We start from the raw sequence: 21,575 nt of genomic DNA on the forward strand, positions 1-21,575 counted from the left end.
CGAGACTCGAAATAACGGTTTTCTACCAGACGGTTCTTCTCTTATCGGTAATTTTCTATCCAAACATTTATAACTTTTATATTTGAAATCGAAATGAAACTGAAATATTAGCCAAAAATTCGAGGGAAATTCATTTTTAAAACGTTATTTTGAAAGGTAAAGTTAAGGTAAGTCCGTTAAAAGGTAAGCTAACGTTAATGACAGTTACTACTGAATCGACCCTGGCTCTGAGCTAGTTAGTAAGTCCTGTTTAATATTCATTTAGATAAATTATTACTTAGACCGTTCGGTATTTATTTTCATTTCATGATTTTGCAATGAACCCGTTTTATACCGGTTAACGGTTTCAAATGATTTACAAATTATTCTTTTTGGTGAGTCGGTTCGTTTTAGTCAATGTGTAAATGAATCGATTCCTCTATGAATTCTCGGTGCAGGTCCTACTGAATCGATTCTTTTACTTACTGATTCCTTCAGAACGAATTTAAATCTATTTATTTATTAGGATTTTAACACACTCTGGTTACATTCATCAGGGGTTTTGCGAGCGGCCGACCGGGGGGGGCGTGGCACTACGAGATTAATACTATGAGCCGGTGGCACACGGGACTGACGGAAGATGTTCCAGGCATCCGCGATTGAGCCGTGGCTCACTGAGGGGAAGGGGGGCGTTTGCTCCGCGCTCTATCAAGGGGAGGGGGCGTGGCCGCGGTAGGGCTTAGCACGCGCTTTCGCGCTCCAACAAGGGGAGGGGGGGCGTGGCAGAAGCAGCGCTCGTCACACGCGTTTGCTCCGCGCTCTATCAAGGGGAGGGGGCGTGGCCGCGGTAGGGCTTAGCACCAAGGGGAGGGGGCGTGGCCGCGGCAGGGCTTAGCACGCGCTCCCAGAAGGGGAGGGGGGGCGTGGCAGAAGCAGCGCTTGTCACACGCGTTTGCTCCGCGCTCTATCAAGGGGAGGGGGCGTGGCCGCGGTAGGGCTTAGCGCCAAGGGGAGGGGGCGTGGCCGCGGTAGGGCTTAGCACGCGCTTACGCGCTCCAACAAGGGGAGTGACAGAAACGGTATTGACTCGTTACACAAGGACAATTTTGTTTCTCCAGTTAACTTGGCACGTCTTTGTACTGTGGGAGGAAACCAGTGTTCCCGGAGGAAACCCACATGGACATGGGGAGAACATGCAAACTGCACACAAAAAGGACCTGGGTATCGACAAATCTGTTATGTAACTAACTACAGTGCACGGGTGCGCAGCAGATCGAGTAGATGTGGCCTAGCAACATGAACTCCGAGGGTCTGGATTCGAATCGCCCCTCCGGCTGCTGACTATGAGAAATTTTGCACGTTCTCCCCAAGTCCACATGGTTTTCTACTGTGTACTGTGGTTTGATAGCACCATCCAAAACATGCAGATGGTGGAATGGCTAATCTAAACTGTACAGTACACACACATTCTAAATTGGGGAGGTTGGGCATTTGTCTGTGTACTATTAAGTAGGGAGGGTCGCCTCAGGAAGAGCATCCAGATCCATTGTGGTGACACATAAATACAGTAGTACAAAACAAAAACTCTTATTGTCTATTAAAAAACACTGACGATCCTTTAAAGTTCATGTCACATCAGTGTTTGTCCTGTTACAGGAAGTGATGTGACTGATTCATTTTATATGGCAGCTTTAAATATCACATAAATTTATATGGATTTAATGCACTTGTGCTTTTGATAGACATGAGTGGAGCTTCGCAGGCAGAAATGGGGGACACGAACCCATCAGAGTCTGTAAAGCGAAGGCCAGGCAGGTATCACCAGTCTGCTTTGAGCATGCTGGCCATTCACAAATCCACAATGGAGAAACAGGTGAGATGAATTTACATTAAACCATAATGAAAGACCTGTTCTGTAGACGTGAAGCTGACCAGCAGGACTTTGTTAACCTGTAGGCCAGATTCAGACAGGAGAGGGAGGTGAGGAAGGCTAGTCTGACGCCAGCACACCAGTACATGTTTGAAGTCCTGGCTGTTGGGCTTGGCCTGGAAGTTTCAGCGGTAGAAGATTTTATTCTTGATGCCCCATCAGTAAGTTTTACAGCAGATTTATAGGGCTGGGCGATTTTGCAAAAAAAAAAATCTCGATTATTTTAAAATTATACCCGATTGTCGATTATGATTTAGATTTTTTTTTGTTCTTGTATAATGCAATTAAAATAAGACTCAAATTTCTTTTTTTGCATTGTAATTAAAGGCTGCAGAAGTGCAAAAATAGTAACAGCACCACCTATAATAATCCTTTTAAGGGACTCAAACTTTATAACAATAACGATATCACAATAATTAAAACAAAATAGATCTAAATGATCTATATCCTTATCTATCTATATCTAAGAATAGCTCACAAACAACTTTAATTTTAAATGATGTTCAGCAGAACCTCCTTACATTAGGAAAAAAAACTACAAAAAGTCCTTTACAGGTTTCTTAAAAGGAACTCGTACGAGCCTGTACTGTGCTGTTTCCACCACTGAGTGAGTCTGTATCAGTATCTACACTGGGGGGGGGGGGCATCAAGCGATCACTCAACTCAGCTTTGATTTTGTCCTCTTGTGATTTGGGGGGTGGATACAACATTTTAAACATGTAAGGATGTGTAATGTGTCATTTTAGTCCCATAAAACCTTCAAACTGTGTTAACCACTATTATGTGTCGTAGAATGATTCGATTCCATTGAACGGCCCTTTAAGCCAAAATAAAGGAACCGATTCGCGCATTTGGGAGTCATTACATACATACGGCTCTTTAAAAGGAACCGAGACAAAAGATCCGACTCCCTATCGCAGAATTCACTGCAGCAGTTTCCCAGACGCGATTTCTTTACTCAGTAACGGATGTGATTTAAAATGTAGTGAATTACAATTCTTAGTACAAAACTTACTTAAGGCTACGAGGCTGCGCGAGCCTTAAGGTCGTCATCTCAGCTACTTCTTTTTGTTCCACGATCCAGATCAAAGCAAAAAGGAGATCGGGCCTTTTTAATTGCGGCCCCAAGATTGTGGAACAGTTTGCCGCTAGAGATTAGGGCTGCATCATCATTGACCTGTTTTAAAACTAAATTAAAAGCTTATTTTTATGCTATGGCCTATGATAATAGTTGAGATTGATGGGTTATGTCGTTGTGTTTGTGTATGTGTGTATATGTATGTGTGTATATGTATGTGTGTACATGTAAATTTGTACTTTTTGTGAAGCACTTTGGGCAGACATTATTGTCTGCAATAGTGCTATATAAATAAAATGAACTGAACTGAACTTAAGTAAAAGTAAAATGACAGGCTGTAAAATCTACTTTAAAAAGTACAAGTACACAAAAAGACCGACTCAATTACAGTAACGCGAGTAAATGTAACTCGTTACTTTCCAGCCAATCCTGATCGCGCTCATCGGCTCCGTATTTTGATTCAGTTCAGCGGTGTTTGATTCAGTGAATCTTAATGAAACTCTTCTGTTTGTGTCTCGTTTTGCCGATCGTGTTTGCGCTCCTTATTTCTGAATCTAACCGTTAGCGTGTATAATCCTTGTTATCTTCCGTTTACTGTTTTGGTTTTCGCTGGTTTTGGACTCCAACTGGTTTTGTACCCTGTTTTTATATGAAACTTTCCCTGATTTATATTCCGCGAGCGTCTGCTCAGTTTCTGCTTCGTGACATGTTGGTATTTTCATTAAAATATAAAGTATGTAAACAATCGCGATTGAAAACGTTCATGCGAATTAACCGAATTAATCGTGAAAATCGCCCAGCCCTAATTTATACAGTGAAAGCAACAGAGGTGGACAAAATAACGGAAACAAACTACAATTAAATGTATTGCTTAGCCAAACAGTGATGCATAACTCAGTTTCTTTCACTTATTTTGCATTTAAAATGCACCACATAACCAGGCCTTTCTGTCTTTTTTTGATAGTTAGCACCGTTTGATGATTTCTTTGCCAAAGGAGGGTCAGAAGTTATTTCATTTGCGTACCAGGAATCAGAGGTTCCAGGAGTAGGTGAGGACATGAAGAGCTGAACGTCTTTATGTTGCTTTTTATCTGTATTAACAGAACAAATTAAAGAATATCCACAAATCAGCTATATTGTTATAACAACAGCATAGTCGTGTCATGCACAGTAATAAACAGCATGTATGTTCTGCTCCCTACGTCTCTTAAACATTGTGTATTAATTCATTTATTTACATACATTTATGTTTTATTATTGACAGGGTGTTGCTGTTATGTATTGATTCAATATTTGTTAAGGAAGCATATTATTATTATTTAAACAGGATTTGGCCAATTAAGGACATTCACTATAATATTACACAAAGGTAATTTCTGCTACTGAACACTCTCTTTTCTCATCCTGTTCATATTAAATGCTGTAGAATGTGGTCGCACTTTTCCTGGCGTGTCGAAGGGAACCAAAATGATGCGACTGTTCCTGGCCGATATGTCCGACACATGCTTTGAAGGACTTTGTTTGTTTTTTCTGAGAACCAACGCGGATGTTGCACTCAACCCAGCGAACATCCACAAGGTGACAAACTGCACTTAGTTAGCACATTGTTATTATTTCTGCAGTGAGCTGTGCTCATTTCAGAGATGCCTGGTCTGTTTTTATTGTAGGAGATTTATCTATCCATGCTCAGCGCCACAGAGGGGATGCTGAAAGGAATAAGAGATTTGTTATCAAATGTGTACATACCAGCAGTTTGTACAACTGAGAACTGGGGGGCTTTAAACCAGTCTAAACATGGAGAGAAAATCAAGCAGAACTTTAGAGATGACCTGTTTCACTTCACGCACTTTCTGGATGGTAAGAGTATGTTTTAAAAATATGTGTTTTTATATCTTCTGTAATTCTAAAAAGGTTATAAACAGTGGTATGTAGGCTGGTTCTGATAAAGAATTAAAAGGCAAATAGAATCCTGACTGGTGTAATTTATGTTTAGATAATGTAAATTAACTGAGGTTATTTCTAGGTTTCTTTTTTTATTGTTTTTATGCATTTTCCCTTTTTCTCCCAACCTAGTCATATCCAGTTCTCTCGATTATATCGCCCCTCCACTGCTGCAGACCTGACCCTGTTTGAGGAGGGCAGTATCTAACACACGCCCCCTCTGACACGTGTGCAGTAGCCAAACGCTTCATCTGCATGAGTCGGGTTCTTTTTGATGTGCCTCTCTGTGATATGCTGTTCCTGGCAGGAAAAAAGAAGCGGTCAGTGACTGCACATGTGTCAGAGGAAGCGCTTGATAGTCTGTGCTTCAGCGTGGGAGTAGTTACAGTCGAGGAATCGGATACGACTAGATTGTGTTTAGACCCCCCCGTGTTTAAGCTGGTCATGTATGATTCATTCTGCAGAGATGCAGCTGAGCATCGAGGGTACCGTTAAACTAACAAAAGCCTCAGAGATCGACTTCTCCAGACTTGTGACCTTTGAGAATATAAAAGCGGCGGCTGAAGACGCGGACATGGTGCGCAGACTCGAGGAGATTTTAATGGGGTGGCACAAGCAGATCGAACAGGTGCGCGCCTTCACATAACAACAGTACAGTCATGTTACCTGTGTAAATTTGCCCTTACAGCACATGTACGACTTTTTAAAGTGTTTCAGTCACATTAGCTTTCAATTTACCATAAATGACCTGTTAAAATTTAAATCACGTCACATGGTTTCTTATCAACAAGGTGTTTAAGCTTCATTTAATTAAAAACAGCTATCAAAATCACAGCAAACATGACAGAACAGGAACATGAAGATGTATACTATAGCTAGAGGTACAATAGCCCCGTCCAGGGTGTTTCTGTGTGCCTTGCGCCCATTGAGAGCTGGGATAGGCTCCAGCACCCCTTGCAAATAAGCAGCTTAGAAACTAGAGATATTCCCTACAGCTTTGGGTAATATTAATGTACCATACTAATGTACCATACATGTTATTTATTAAGTTATTTTAGCACGTCTGACACACTGCCTTGCCACAAATCTATGGTCTTTGTACTGCCACTACATCCTGTCGTGCAGATTTAAAGGTGACCGTGTGAGACCTTTTGGGTTGTAGGTGCTGACAGAAAGGAATCAGATTCGTAGAGAAGATGATGCGTTGGGGCCTTTGACAGAACTCGAACACTGGAAAAGGATGTCTGCAAAGTTCAGCTCCATCATAGAACACATCAAAGGCTCAGAATGTAAAACTGTGGTGAACGTCCTTCATATAAACCGATCAAAGACCATAAAGGTACAAGACATCATAAAAAATATCTGTTTTTTAATGGTGATGTATAATGACGTACAGAGATAGGCATGATATCGTACACCACAGTTTATTGTGGCTCTAATAAAATGGTTTTGTTCTTCAGCTATGGCGGGAGCTAGATAACAGAATAACTGACTGTGCGAACGAGGCTAAGGACAACGTAAAATATCTCTCCAGCCTGGAGAAAATATGTCGGCCTCTTTATAACTCTGATCCAGTAAGTGTACTTTACTCCAACGTGCTCAGAATTAGTGGCTCACTAGGGTAAGTGAATAAAAGAAAATAAGAATTTAATCTTTGTGCTCCTAAGTATATGACCTATATGCACACCCATGAGCCAAAACATTAGGACTACCCGCCATATGTGCTGCCTAAACAGCTCTGACCTGCTCAGACATCTGAAAGAGTCCTGTGGTATCTTATAGCAGGACATTATCAGCTACTCCTTTAACTTCTGTATGTTCTGAGGTGGATCGTTCTCTTGGAGTTTGAGGGTGCCCCAGTTTGACTGCACCCCATGCACATAACCTGGTTAATACAGACATGGTTTAATGAGTTTGCTGAGGGGACTGAAGTGGCTCGCATAAAGCCCTGACCTTAGCACTACTGAACATGCTAGGAAGAAATCAGGAGCACAAATTCCTATAGATATTTTAAGATGTTGTGGAAAGCCTTCCCAGAATTGAGTAGGCTGTGACAGCCTCAGTTTGGGTGGGAACACTATACTTGCACCCATGGTTTTGGTATGGGATGTACTTGTTTTTCACCTCACTCATCATCTTCTCAGTACCATGTACAGGCCAACACTACTCTTGCCTCTATATATTGTTTTTTTAGATTAGAAATGTCTTTTGTATTTATTGTAGGCCTTTTTGTTCTGTGTTGCACCCTGGTCCTGGAGGAACGTTGTTTCTTTTCAATATGTACTTCTCCCTCTAGCGCATGCTGTGTGTCCACATACTTTTGGCTAAATCGCTCTTCCCTAATACTATCACCGTTTATTAGGTTTGTATCACTTCTGTGTTTATATTATTTTTAGGTCACCATGACTAAAAGTATCCGGACTCTCATCACCACCATTTGCATGATACATGATGTGTCAAGATATTACAACACGTCTGAACGAATGTCTACACTTTTTATTAAAGTACGTGCATACTTGTATATTTGATTGGATTGTTTTAGTTACCTGGTGGTTTCATTTGATCATACAGAGAATCCGAAATACTGTGTATACATCATTACAGGTTACTAATCAGATGGTGACCGCCTGCAGAGCTTACCTTACTAATAATGGCACCTCAAGCATTTGGGATCAGGACACACACGATCTCATTAAGAAGATGCAGGTAGGGTGTGGTTTGTTTATTCGGCTCTCCTCGTTTTATATCCAGTTAAACGAATCGTCTGTTATCTTTTTGCAACAGGAGTGTATCTGCCTGTTTGAGGAGTATCGGTCATGCTTCCAAAGTACGAAGAAGCAGAGGCTCGAGACGCAGCCCGGGAAATCATTCGAGGTGTCGGAGATGTACATCTTCCGCAAGTTTGACGATTTCTGCAAGAGGCTCGAGAAGGTGACCAGCCATTTTCACATGACCACGACACCGAGCAGAGCCGTCCTGGTCCATCCCTGAATCCCTGAAGTGTTTTGTGTTTTTAGATAACTCAGATGATCACAGTGATAAAATCGTTCTCGGCCCTCGGCCAGTCAAGAATCGAAGGGCTCGAGGCTCTAGCTGCAAAGTTTCAGAACATCTACATCAACATAAAAAAGAAGGAGTACGACATACTGGCTCAAAGAAGAGAGGTGTTTGAGGTGGACTTTACCGAGTTCATGTCTCACATCAGTAACCTGGAGGTGAGTGGAGTGTTTGACTTAAGAAACATTAAACAGACTAAACTCATTAGTACTTTTTTCCAGTGCCGTTGTTAGTAGTTAAAGTTGGAATGTCTACACTAAGACATCATTTGCTTTTTATAGCAGCGGTCCCAAACCTTTTTTGCACCATATACCGGTTTCATATAAGATATAATTTCACGGGCCAGCGGGCATAATAAAAACACAAAGTGCATAACAATACTACTCACCAATAATGGACACCCCCACCTAGGGGTGATAGGAGGCAATAACACCTGAAGTTTGTTCCTTATGTTCGGTCTAATCCGTAACTTTCACCACTGCAGAAAATCCCGCTTCACAAAGATAGGATGTTAGAAATGGACCCAGTGTTTTACATTTTACATTTTCAGCATTTAGCAGACGCTTTTATCCAAAGCGACTTACACAATGAGCAATTGAGTGTTAAGGGCCTTGCTCAAGGACCCAACAGTGGCAACTTGGTGGTGGCGGGGCTTGAACCGGCAACCTTCTGTTTACTAGTCCAGTACCTTAACCACTGAGCTATCACTGGCCCCAGTGTTGTCATTGCCTTTGTAGCGATCTCTAATTATTTATTCTTTCTGTGCGGCCCGGTAATAAATGACCCGGCCTGTGGCCCAGTGGTTGGGCACCACTGTTCTACAGCATTACAGGTTGGATTTGGCCCGTTCCATTTCACAATTGTGGTATTTCTGATGTACTCACAGTTTAAAAAACTGTTAAATTTCCAAAATAATTTATGTCCGGAGATTCGGGCATTATCATTTTATTTTAGAATCACGTCTCGAGTTATTTTCGTAATATTACGATTATTTCTGTAGTAAGTTCTGGTATGTTCCCAGATTTTGTGCTCTTGTAGCGTTTACAGAAAAGCAGCCTTATATCCTAATGCTTTCAGCTTCATACTTCTTTGTAGGTGTGCTGTTTTATGGATATGTGCCATCCTTCTCCCTCCAAACTGAATGTGCCAACCAAAGAGTTCTATTTGTTGTGTCTGACCAGAGTAGATTATCCTTTCATACGTCATTTATCATTATGATTAATGTAATATAAACGTCTAGCATAATTACAGGATAATTAATTCAGCTGCAGTTTGCACTCTTTTACATGTATACAATTACTTTTACATATATACAATTAAACATATCATTTTTTTTTTCTTCAGCACCAACTTCAAGATTTAATGAGAAAATGTTTCTCCAAGATTTTTTCATCTCAACAAGCCTTAAACCTCCTACAAAGGTGCTCTTTAACATACAGCTATTCAAATCCACATCTTACAGTACAGACAGTGTATCGTATTGGGTTTATAATAGTTAAATCGGGGCTTCAAATGCTTTTGAATTTGCCTTCAACTGGTTAATTGTTTGAAAGTCTGATGAAAAAAATAGAGGAAGGACTGGATCAGAGATCTATACAATCAGGCATTGGCTGATATGATGTAAAAAGTCTTAACCGGTCTTTGTAAGTTTGTTTTATTCACACTGAGTATCAATAAAAAGGACTGACCATTATAGCAGTGGGTGACAGAAACACTCCAGACAGGATGACCAGTTCTCAATTCAGACACCCACATCAGAGAGACTGATTTAGCTGGAAATGTGTGTGAATAATTTGCCAGAAACCGGTCGCTGTAATAAGGCAGTATGACGTATAAAAAGTCACTAAAAACCCAGATTACATTATGGCAGGATAATTAAGTTACACTGGCAGTCTGGTACATTTGTTACTACAAAGTCCGGTTTAGCTCCTGCACGTCTTGCTGATCTCTTTAAGTATTATAGCTGATTTCTATCACTTTGTTCAGAACTATGTTATTGTTATTGTAATTATTATTCATGCAGAACTATTTAATGGTACAGTTTAAGGTGGCAAACAGACTGACCCTAACCCTAACCCTAACCCCCCCCGTGTTATCTTATATCAGCTAATGTTTGACAAAGCAGATCACGTTCAGTCGTTAATGAATGTGTTTGGTTTCTAGGTTTCAGAAACTGAACATGTCGTGTCTGCAGGCAGAAATCTCCACAACCCTCCACCTGATTCTGCAGCACTACGTCACAGAGCTCGAAGCTGTAAACCAGGTCTCTGCTGGTCTAAAGATCTGAGGATCATTGTCACACTAAAAGAACAACAGAATTAACATTAACTCCTGTGTTTATATGTGTAGCACTATCAGACCTACAGAGAAGATCCTCCCATAGGCAGAAACATGCCTCCAGTGGCGGGCAGGATTGTCTGGGTCAGGCAGCTGTTCAGCAAAATACAGGAACCCATCAGTTACATTGAGGTGCACACAGACTTTATGAACGCTCCTTGTTTTTAAAGGAACATTTCATATTGTGCTACACTGCTTTCATAAGCCTCCCTGACTCACTGTTTCATTTATTTATACAATCACTATGATTTGTTGCTAGTGAAAGGTCCTGCAAAATAATCTAATGCTAATAATTCAGTATAATTAAAACAAAATAGCTCAATCATTTAATAAGAATTGTTAGTAGAAGTCCCAGTAAATGTGTATTTGGAACAGTTCAGTTTTATGTAATAATTAAAAAACATTTTCACCATATACACCAAGTACTTACACATGCTGTATAAACAATATGCAGAAAAACTCAGAGGTCCTGTCCACATCTGAGGGGCAGGATGTTGTGCAGCTGTACAACAGGTCTGCAGCGGTGTTTGTGGAGTTTGAGATTCTTTACTATACAGCCTGGATGAACAGGTTCCCACAGTTGGAATATGGCAAGTATCTTAAGCGTTTCTGTTACATTTGAACCCTAAAGGAATGATGGAAAACACTCATGATTTTACCTCTTTTACAGCCCTGTATGAAACCCTGCTTGTTCGCGACCCAGAATCAAAGAAACTGCTGGTGAACAGTTCTACAATAAACGAGACATTACGAGAGATTAAATGCTTGATTAAACTGGGATTGAAGGTTCCCGAGAAGGCTCTGTATATGTTTAGGACAGAGAAACACCTAAAGACAACACAATTCAGATTAGAGGTGGGAAAAAATGAGCTTTCAGTTCATTCACTTTACAACAAACCTGCTAATCACAGTGAACTGTGTGTGTGTGTGTGTGTTTGGTTTGTGATGTGTAGACGTTTATCAGCAGTTATGAGGATACGCTTGAGGAAATTCCTGCTATGTTTTACAGTCTGATGATATCAAAAATAAAAAAGGTATGATATTCTTCTCACTGGCTTTTATATCTGATAAATTATTAAATAGAATATATCAACATGTAAATATGAATTAATGCCAGATCAGTGTTTTTCGAACCCTGGGTGGGTCGTGAATCAGACAAAGTGGGTCGCAGAGAAATGGAGGCTTTATATTACATCTTGTAAATCACAGTGAGACCAGATACAGTAAATAGCATTCTTTGTGTTGCCTGGGTTGTGTAAAAAATCATGGACAAAATGAATTTGGGTTGCTTAAAACCCTGGTCTAGATTAAGTGTCTTATCACAGTGTGCATCAGCTGGGTCTCCCTTAAATTTCTTCCATGGCTTGTTTCACACTGTAGGTCTGATTGCTTCAGAGTAAAGCAGAATACACAACAGCAGTAAGGGCCTGGGCTTGATTCCCCTAGGTCTAGGGTCCTTTCTGTGTGGGGTTTGCATGTTCTCCCTGTGTCCAAGTCCAAGGACATGCAGTCAGGTTAACTGGAGCTACTAATAATTGCCCTAATTGTGTGTGTGTGTCTGTCTGGGGTGTTTTCAGCATTTTGCCTGGTGAATCAGACCCACTGCAGCCCTGACCAGGATAAGGCAGTGGTAAAACAGAGAATGAATGATTATATTATCTAATGCAGTTGCTCTGTGTACCAGGTGGACTCTGTGCTTCGTCAAGGCTTGGTGTTTCTCAGCTGGTCGTCTCTCATCCTGGACACATTTTTCAATGATCTTGATGCTGCCATGGCTGAGCTGCAGCATGTTCTAAAGAAGGTACATTCTGAGTGTGTATGTGAGAACAATAGTGACATGATTAACAGTATCTTCTAACTGCATGTAACATGTTCAGGTGACAGATCTTTGCGAGATTCGCATTGAAGGTGTTTTACACAACATCTCCGAGACTGTCCTCATCACCCTGCCAGAGGACAGAGCCTCATCTCTACAGGACCTGATTACCACCAACGAGGTAACGTCATGTTACCCCCAGCATTCGGGATGCTTAAGAATACTTTATGATGAAGTAACATTTAAATCTGATACAGGCTCAGACTAAGCTGTGGGCTCAGACTCTCAACCAAAAGAGCAGCCACGTAGAGGAGGCAGTGAAGGAACTGACTTTAATCTTCAGTGCTATTTATGAGCCAAAAGAAAGCAAAGACCCGGCTGAGAAACCTAAAGGTATTTTGATTAGATTGATCTGAACAGGCCTTGCAAACGTTTCTATATAAACAGAAGTAACGAAAATGATGCTGTTTTGTATTTGTAGGACACAAACGTGTTGCATTCTCAGAAGATCTGGGCTCATCAAACGATAAAGACAGGTTCAAGGCAGAAGCCCGTGAAGCTGATAAAGACGAAGACTTTAAAAACGTAAATGCTGGGTCCACTATTTGTCAGCTAAAATAAATACTTCACCTATAGTTAAGATTAATCTATAACTAAAATACTGCCTGTAAAACAAACTGATATATATATGTATATATGTATATAATATATATAGACCTTCTAGTTAGAGCTTCCCATGTTCTACATAAATCAAGGACGGTGTTAAATAAGTACAGGATGTCAATTTATCACATGGCTTCAGCTACCCATCTCCCTTTAAGACATATCCAATCATGCCACTGTAGATGCTTGCCTGCCTGGTAGCACCTCTGAGTTTCGAACCCCTGATCTCAGCAATAGTAGGCCAAAGTAAATGACCACTGCTCCACCTAATATTTGTTATACCAATGCACCAAGTGAAATGTTAACCACTAATACCCTGAAGCCACCGTATTACTGTCTCACACACAAAACCTTTAGCTGTAAATGGTAAGCAACACAGTGATGTGCATCGTGTACTCATACTTCCCGTGGAGCATCAGACACAACAGTAACACTTCTGCATCGCTTTCACTAGCAATCTGGTTTCTGCTTAGCAAACAGCATTCTCTTCTTATTATTATTTTTATTTTTATTATCACAAGTAGTTCACAGTTCCAACAAGGAGCTGGCAAATCTGATCCAACAGAGGTGCTAGCAAATCTGTAAGTGTGAAACTGTAATAAAAAGAAACATCTCCACCTGGAACAAATGAAAGTTCAACCAGGCGCAGGTGACTGTCTGTTACGCGGAAACAATGGCAACCATCTGCACCTCCATGCCTTCTCTCCCGACCAGATTTGGAAAGGCAGAAAGACATTATTCTGTAATCGAGCCACACCGTCAATCTCCACCTAGTTCTGTTTGGCCTGCAAGGGCACCAGTTATGATGTAAAACATACCATGTATAAAACAAACAATAACAATTTTATGTTCATGTGATAAAGAGACCTAAAAACAATGTAATTACATTTAAATCATTTTTAGATTTAAATCATTAATGGCCCTGCTGTTTATTTTCCTGGTTATTTGTAGGAGTGCAGAGAACTGTATGCTCACTTCAGCGCAAAACTTCTGGACGCTTTGGTGAAGGCCACATGTTTGTCTCTGGACACGTTAAAAAGAAGATTGTTTATTTCCAGGTGAGAATGAACATGTTTCACCATGTAAATAAATCATTAAAAAATACACAAAACATTTAAAGCAGTAATTTTTTCTTTCTAGCTCATCTGGCGGCCATCCCAGTGTCTCAGATGAGGTGATAACTTTAATAAAATCTGAGATCCACCTGACCATACCCAATGTGGTAAGTGTTTATATTACTAATGCTTTACTCTGTGCTGTTACTGAATCTTGGAACCATAAGCACATTGAGAGTTCTGTGTTCTGATGAAGGTGATGATACCGAGTCTTGATAAGATCCAGCAAGCAATCATTCACCTGGTGCATCTGGTGCTGGAGGTGAGCCGCGGCGTGGCATGCTGGAAACAGGATTGCCGCTCAGACGACGTTGGAAAGTCTGGATGTAAGAGGCGGCATTAACAATCATTAAGAATCTTCCACGGTTTCCCTTCAGCTTGATGCATTTGGAGTTGTTTTGTTTCCTGCAAAAAACAGAAAGACATATTCTGTACTGTAAAGTCCGGAAGCGTATTGCTGCCACACAGATGAAAAGAAATGTCAGTATGTTGTTATAAAGAGAATCAAATTTTACTTCATGCTTTTTTTACTTCATGAGTTTTGGTGTCACTGAGCAGCACAGATGATATTTTTATCACTATTTAAACACTGCGAAGGATTCTTAAATCTTAGTCTTTATATAGACGTAAAAACCGCTCACATATCTTAGACATGCACTATTCCTAATGGAGAATCTTGATCGGCACAGCAAGCTACAAGGTTACAAGCTACAGCATCTTAAATGTCTTCAAGCTGGGTTCGGCTACGCAGCATTTAAGGAAATGAACTTTTCTCGTTATTACGACATACTGACGGCTTTTTTTTCATCTGTGTGGCAGCATGGGCACCAGGTGTAAACCAAAGTATAATGTACACGCCTTTGTTAATATGTTTTTAATTGGTTCTAATCGATTATAAAGGCTAACACAGCTTTTTAAAGCACTAAGGCTGTGAATGTTAAATAAAGATCGTGAAATAATTCCAATAAAACATTATTAACTTTTTCTCCTCGTTTTAACATTTGAAAGCATCCGACATTTTGAGTTTAAAAACGTTTAAATGGAAATTTCTTCTCTAGCTGGGCGGCTGAGGAACTTCTTCCAGAGTGTTTCTGAAAACAAGAATGTGTGCAAGCCTGTAGGACTTCTAATGTCAGGGGTGAACCTCCTGGGTAAACAGCCCGGAGATGTGCTCAGTCAGTTCAGAGCCTTCAAAGTAATCTGGGATCAGGACCGAGACGACCAAGTCAAGGTAGCTCAACACTCAACTCAACTTATTAATGTAAAACGGACAAAACTACTGGACTTGGATAAACAATTACAACATGTTAAATTTGTCACAGACATTGATTAGATCAAACCCAGGTCATCAGTCCATGTCACTGTGCAGCTCTCACTTTCTCAGCGGCACCGATGTGCCACCTGAATAGATCATGTTATGTTTACATTTTGTTAGGTGTAATACAGCGGTAATACAACAGTAATACTCAGGCGGCAGGTGTTTCCAAATATTGTGCCGGCCTCATGATTGAGGAGCCGACAAATCTGTGAATAAGAAACCATGATGAATGGAAACACTTCCTACTGGAGTGACGGGTGACTGCTGTTGATCTGCGCCTTCATGCCCCCTCTGTTAGCCATATTATAGCTCCCAGTAGATGGACTTGTTACAGATAGAATGTGATATTCTGCTGGAGTTTTTTACATTGTTAAGGAGGATTGAAAATAGTTTGTAAATGGTGATTATAAGTGGAATAAACACCCAAATTTTGAAGAATCACATTTTAAAGACATCACTATAACAGTGTACATTTGTTTAATATGAAATCATAAACGCATGTTTGTGTTTTCTGTCAGGAATTCATCAGTAGCAACCCCGACCTATACCTGATAAAGGAGCAAATTTTACACTATGAAACGGTTGAACAGGAGATCGCGGACATCACGCCCATCGTCGTTTTAGGTGGAATGGAATTGTCAACAGGTAAAATAATACCAAATATTCACATTAGCTATTACAGTTGAGGTTTTTATGTGTTATGTGTGAAAAATGGCACATTAATGTCATCAAAGCTGCAGTGCATCACTGGTTTTGTTTAATATAATTATATTGCACTGTTAAATATTGAAAAAATAGGTGGATTGAAGTTAGGGTTGGGATGTGCCAGGTACGCCTATTCCACGTCTTCTGTGCATACGGCTGGTTCAGCTCAGACTCTGAAGTCATAACCTTAAATCCTACAGAATTTTACAGTGTTGCTTCATTTATTCACATGCTTGTTGTTTGTGTTGGTGATGTCTGTAGCTCCACTGAAGATGTCCCTGAGTGTGGAAGCGAAAGCCTGGAAACTGATGCTGTGCAAGTACGTACAAAAGGAATACAAGAAGAAGCTGATGGACATGATCGCTTTCATTAGTGAGCAGCAAAAAAAACTCTCACGCCCTATAGCTGACCTGGACGACGTGAGATTCGCTATGGAAGCCCTGTCCAATATCCGGGACTCAGAAATTATAATGGACATGACCATGGGGCCCATCGAGGTCCGACATAATGATAAGCCATATTTCTAATCCTTATCTTACTAATCTATGGTTTATTTTAGACATGAAATTGATTAGTGATGTTTTTAGGAAGCCTATTCTATACTAAACAAGTTTGAAGTGGAAGTGACGAAGGAGGAGGCCGAGGGTGTGGATACACTAAGATACTCTTTTGCTAAACTGCAGTCCAAAGAGGTACGTTCCTCATTCTCAACTCAGATTCCACAGTGTCTGTCTTTATGAAAGATCCATCACAGATGATTCATGGCTGATTCTTCCTTCATTTAAACATTTATTCAATCATTTATCCATTCTGGTCAGGGTCACCGTGGCTCTGGAAAGCAGTGAAAACACTGCTGGTGATGCCCTAGGTCTAAGTAATGTGTTTAGTAGTGTGTTATTAACTGCAGTCCAGCTTATATGAAATATATACACCGATGAGGCGTAACATTATGACCACCTTCCTAATACTGTGTTGGTCCCCCTTTTGCTGCCAAAACAGCCCTGACCCGTCGACTCTGACACCTTTCTATCAGAACCGGCATGAACTTCTTCGGCAGTTTGAGCTACAGTAGCTCGTCTGTTGGATCGGACCACACGGGCCAGCCTTCGCTCCACACGTGCATCAATGAGCCTTGGCCGCCCATGACCCTGACGCCGGGTTTACCACTGTTCCTGACCACTGCAGACCGGTAACACCCCACAACAGCTGCGGTTTTGGAGATGCTCCGACCCAGTCGTCTAGCCATCACAATTTGGCCCTGAAATGTAACCTTCGAGGATAAAACATTCACTTGCTGCCTAATATGCCCCCCCCCCCAACAGGTGTTGTGATGAAGAGATAATCAGTGTTATTCTCTTCACCTGATAGTGGTCATAATGTTATGCCTTGCCAGTGTATAGTTATACCCAGTAGTATAGTATTACCCAGGAAATACATCTAAACAGTGTGCCAGTGCATCACCAGGCATCCCTGACTACCTTACCCTCTCATTTACTTGCATGAGATATGTTTGTGGAAAACATACCAAACTCCTTATAGACCATTTAAAGCGTTGCTTTGAAATCGAGTCCTCTGTTCTTTCTAAAACCATGTTACATATTCTGGTGTTTTAATGAAACATGTGGGAGACGAAGGGACAGCATTTAGATGAAGTCTAATGTGTTTTTTATATAAAACCCCTACACAGAGAGCAGTCCAGCATGAACTGGTCAGTGCGCAGCCCAAGTTGAAAGAGAATCTCCTGGAATCAGTCGGCACGTTTCAGAATGACTTGATGACTTTCGGCCAGAAGTATGAAACGGTGAGCAATCAACTCATTCCTGAGGGCCACACTGACACTTTTGTTTCAGACCCGAGTCCATCTAATTGTAAGGGTGCAGGGATTTAAGTGAGTTCGGGAATAGAATAATGCAATTGACTAAATAAATCATCTTATTTTTTGTTTGAAGTAAACAGCAGACAATGAGACACTGACTAGCAGATAAACTGAAACACTTTCTTTAAGCATGATGTGCAAATAAAACAAGTACATATTTATTTAAGAACTATTGAAATGTATTTAAAAGTTAATTCTTCTGTATATAAGCAAGCAGCTTCAATTACAAAGTAATTATACCTACACAATTAATCTATTAAAGGAGCAAATATAAGAATAATAAACATTATTAAGTGAATATGTTTTGTCACCTCTGATGTTTCTGCTTTTGTATTTGTCACTAGTCATTGTTAAAATAAAGACAAACTAAAGTTTAAACACCACCCGGCCATAATAAAAAAAATATCTGGACAAAAAAACAGACAGGTTAAATTAACTAGCCAAAGATCTGAACAAGCAGCAACTATGTACAGATAATTGTCTGGTTTGAGTTTTGTCCTTGTGTGGCATGTCATCTTTCTGGTTGTTTGCTGCTGATGGTTTTCTCACTTCCCCTGTCTGGTTCCTGCAGTGATCGTCTGAGTTACACTTGCTGGCGGAGCTGCCCAGACGTTTTTGTTTTGTTTGTGCTTGTGTCTGTCTCTGTGTTCTCAGTGTTTCTGCTCTCATATAAGCTTTTTTGTCCTCGAGTCACTTTAGGCTGTGGCTTTGGTATGGTTTTGTGAATTTAAAACTGAACCAGTGATATTAACCGACCAAAGTGTGTGAGAATCACATTAGATTAGAATAAATAGAAGAAAGCCGATCATAAGAATATTATTATAAAACGGATAGTTCCGGTCCTAAAATCTGATTGGCTGAGCCGCGTTCGAAGCCGTTGTAAAATCCCCGATAAACTCACACCTATGACCGCCTCACATCATTTATTATATTTTATGTTGACCGCCGTTTTATAAAAGCAATAAGCCACTCCGCTTCGCGTCGTACCAAAAACGTCATCCCCGTGCTAAAATCACAGTAACGTACGGCCTCTCGTGGCTTATTGCTTTAATAACCTGTTGTATGACACTTAGCGATTCATATATGGTTCCTTGTCTGTCTGATATCAGGAAGGCCCGAATGTTTCAGGCATTTCACCTGAGGAGGCCAGCATCAGACTTCAAATCTTCCAGGTATGACAGATGCAGAATTCAAAATGCTTTTATTCATTATTCTTTCTATATAAATCTCTCACACCTCGGCTCGTTTATACTTATAAATATTATTCATGTGACATTAGGTGGTCCCAGACATGCACTCAAAAGCAAATGTATTATAACTGTTTCAAAAACTTACTGTAATCAATACTTAGGAATATAACTCAGGTGGGATTAAGCCGGATAGGGACTCTCTCTCATAACTGATGCAATTACGACCTCTGCTGGCTAATTGATGGCACCTGCACAGAGATGGGAAAAGAGTACTGTCAGGGTGTGTCTCTCCGTACACAGTGCTGATCCGCATTGCACTCGTCAAAGTGTAGGTGTTAAGATGCATACCGCTGCTGCCCGCTTGTCGGAGGGGGCGTGTGGTAGCTTCTTTCTCCTCAGTCAGAGCGGGGGTCAGCATTGGTGGAGAGGAAGCGTGACACAATCGGGCAATCGTACGCGCTAAAAGGGGGGAAAAAGGGAGAAAATGCATAAACAAAATATTATATATATATAAATCAGCCAGACTAATGCCGACTGTACATCTAACCATTTTATATTAAATATAATTTTATTCCACCTTAAACGTGCTCTGATATTGATCTCAGACTGGGTTTGATAACCTGTGGAGGAAGTTCACCACATATTCTTCTGGAGAACAGTTGTTCGGCCTGCCCGTCACTGAATATGATGTTCTACAGAAAGCTCGGTAATTACAGTCTGTCACTGTCTGGTAAACACTCTCCAGAAACATGATGATGCTCACTGCTGATTGGCCTAAAACATGCATACAATTCTGTATTATTCCCGTGTCACTTTTCTATTCTATTATAATGGTGTTCCTCTCTCTTATGTTATTGAAACTAGGAAAGAGCTCGGGCTTCTTCAGAAGCTGTACGGCCTCTACGATGCGGTTATGAATAAGATCAGCGGCTATTACGAAATCCTCTGGACCGAAGTGGATATTGAAAAGATCAACACGGAGCTTTCAGAATTCCAAACCAGGTAACCGTCGCGACTCTTGCACAGTGTTACAGCAGCAGCTCCTCTCAGAACTGTAAGAACTCCTGTGTGTTTTGAATTGTACTCAGATGCCGAAAGCTCCCCAAAGGACTGAGAGACTGGCAGGCGTTTTTAGATCTGAAGAAAAGGATCGATGACTTCAGCGAGTCGTGCCCTCTCCTGGAGATGATGGCTCACAGAGCGATGAAGCAGAGACACTGGGAACGCATCGCTGACCTGACGCAGCACAAGTTTCACGTGGATTCGGACACGTTCTGCCTTCAAAACATAATGGAGGCCCCACTGCTGAAACACAAAGAAGACATAGAGGTAATGCTACACTGAGGCTCTGTGTATGTAGACACTGATCAGTCATAACATTATGACCGCCTTTCTAATATTGGCCCCCCTTCTGCTGCCCCATACACAACAACCCGTGATGCTCTGTGTATTCTGACACCTTTCTATCAGAACCAGCATGAACCTCTTCAGCAGTTTCAGCTACAGGAGCTCGTCTGTTGGATCCGACCACACGTGCATCAATGAGCCTTGGCCACCCATGACCCTGTCGCCGGTTTACCACTGTTCCTGACCACTGCAGAACGGGAACACCCCACAAGAGCTGCAGTTTTGGAGATGCTCTGACCCAGTTGTCTAGCCATCACAATTTGGCTTTTGTCAAATTCCCTCAGATCCTCACGCTCGCCCGTTTTTTTTTTTATATCAACTTTCAGGATAAAATTTTCACCTGCTGCCTAATACACCCCCCCCCCCCCACCTGTCAGCGATCATAATGTTATGCCTGGTCAGTGTATGTAGATACTGGTGTCTTTTGCTCTTTAGATGACATACATTGTTTTGGGTTCATTTAAGCTATCCCTGTGCTAAAGTCATGCTTAGTCTAACCAGGGTTTGAAAGAGACTTGTGTTATAATGATGACCTTACTTTTCTCCTCACACTAGGACATCTGCATCTCAGCAGTAAAGGAGAAGGATATCGAGGCCAAGCTGGCACAGGTGGTTGATTTATGGTACAGTCAGTTGCTCACATTTATGGCTTTTAAAGGCAGAGGAGAGCTGATGCTTAAAGGAGCTGAGACGGCAGAAATCATCACTGCCATGGAGGACAGTCTGATGGTGCTTGGATCACTTCTAAGCAACAGGTAAGTTTCATCAGGTTCTGTTCATGTCTCACACACTGATGTTCTCATTAGAAATAACAGTCTAGACTAGCACTTTGTAGATTTTTTGGTATTGCTTTGACCATTGCTTTGATGAAGTTTAAATATAGAGACTATTCTCCTTTATACGGATGTATAGGGGTTCAGTAAGCTTAGCAAGCTTAAACAAATAAAACAGTGATGACTTCTGTCTGTTTAAACACTGGAGCATAGTCATAATGCACATAAAACTTTCTTTGTTATGGTAATTTTGGTAGATTGAGGGGTGCAAGTCATAATTCTGATGATTCTACAGATTCATTATAGGGTAAATTAGTTTAGTATTTCATTGAACTTAATTAATCAAACTAAAGTTTATTTAACTGTGTAGTGGGCGCTCTGTGTGGGTGG

At 40.9% G+C, this 21,575-nt stretch overlaps 1 protein-coding gene across 1 annotated transcript in view; it reads left to right on the forward strand.

Annotated features, from left to right (window-relative positions):
• Window positions 1-21,575, forward strand: part of LOC134320272 (dynein axonemal heavy chain 8-like) — a 55,660-nt gene continuing 34,085 nt past the window's right edge. The window contains exons 1-36 of the mRNA XM_063001609.1: window positions 1-47; window positions 1,722-1,852; window positions 1,936-2,070; window positions 3,952-4,036; window positions 4,414-4,565; window positions 4,655-4,844; window positions 5,393-5,556; window positions 6,091-6,267; window positions 6,389-6,502; window positions 7,325-7,432; window positions 7,533-7,634; window positions 7,713-7,859; window positions 7,946-8,143; window positions 9,330-9,406; window positions 10,149-10,248; window positions 10,335-10,454; window positions 10,777-10,912; window positions 10,993-11,177; window positions 11,276-11,356; window positions 12,007-12,123; window positions 12,200-12,319; window positions 12,396-12,531; window positions 12,620-12,723; window positions 13,753-13,859; window positions 13,942-14,059; window positions 14,095-14,242; window positions 14,975-15,147; window positions 15,753-15,879; window positions 16,201-16,436; window positions 16,527-16,631; window positions 17,627-17,740; window positions 18,925-18,987; window positions 19,611-19,711; window positions 19,870-20,007; window positions 20,094-20,334; window positions 20,968-21,167. Coding sequence (XP_062857679.1) covers window positions 1,724-1,852; window positions 1,936-2,070; window positions 3,952-4,036; window positions 4,414-4,565; window positions 4,655-4,844; window positions 5,393-5,556; window positions 6,091-6,267; window positions 6,389-6,502; window positions 7,325-7,432; window positions 7,533-7,634; window positions 7,713-7,859; window positions 7,946-8,143; window positions 9,330-9,406; window positions 10,149-10,248; window positions 10,335-10,454; window positions 10,777-10,912; window positions 10,993-11,177; window positions 11,276-11,356; window positions 12,007-12,123; window positions 12,200-12,319; window positions 12,396-12,531; window positions 12,620-12,723; window positions 13,753-13,859; window positions 13,942-14,059; window positions 14,095-14,242; window positions 14,975-15,147; window positions 15,753-15,879; window positions 16,201-16,436; window positions 16,527-16,631; window positions 17,627-17,740; window positions 18,925-18,987; window positions 19,611-19,711; window positions 19,870-20,007; window positions 20,094-20,334; window positions 20,968-21,167 — 4,748 coding nt within the window. The 5' untranslated portion in view covers window positions 1-47; window positions 1,722-1,723. The remainder of the gene's footprint in view (window positions 48-1,721; window positions 1,853-1,935; window positions 2,071-3,951; window positions 4,037-4,413; window positions 4,566-4,654; window positions 4,845-5,392; window positions 5,557-6,090; window positions 6,268-6,388; window positions 6,503-7,324; window positions 7,433-7,532; window positions 7,635-7,712; window positions 7,860-7,945; window positions 8,144-9,329; window positions 9,407-10,148; window positions 10,249-10,334; window positions 10,455-10,776; window positions 10,913-10,992; window positions 11,178-11,275; window positions 11,357-12,006; window positions 12,124-12,199; window positions 12,320-12,395; window positions 12,532-12,619; window positions 12,724-13,752; window positions 13,860-13,941; window positions 14,060-14,094; window positions 14,243-14,974; window positions 15,148-15,752; window positions 15,880-16,200; window positions 16,437-16,526; window positions 16,632-17,626; window positions 17,741-18,924; window positions 18,988-19,610; window positions 19,712-19,869; window positions 20,008-20,093; window positions 20,335-20,967; window positions 21,168-21,575) is intronic.

Source organism: Trichomycterus rosablanca, chromosome 9 (genome assembly GCF_030014385.1).
Source record: "Trichomycterus rosablanca isolate fTriRos1 chromosome 9, fTriRos1.hap1, whole genome shotgun sequence".
In the NCBI taxonomy this organism is placed as follows: domain Eukaryota; kingdom Metazoa; phylum Chordata; class Actinopteri; order Siluriformes; family Trichomycteridae; genus Trichomycterus; species Trichomycterus rosablanca.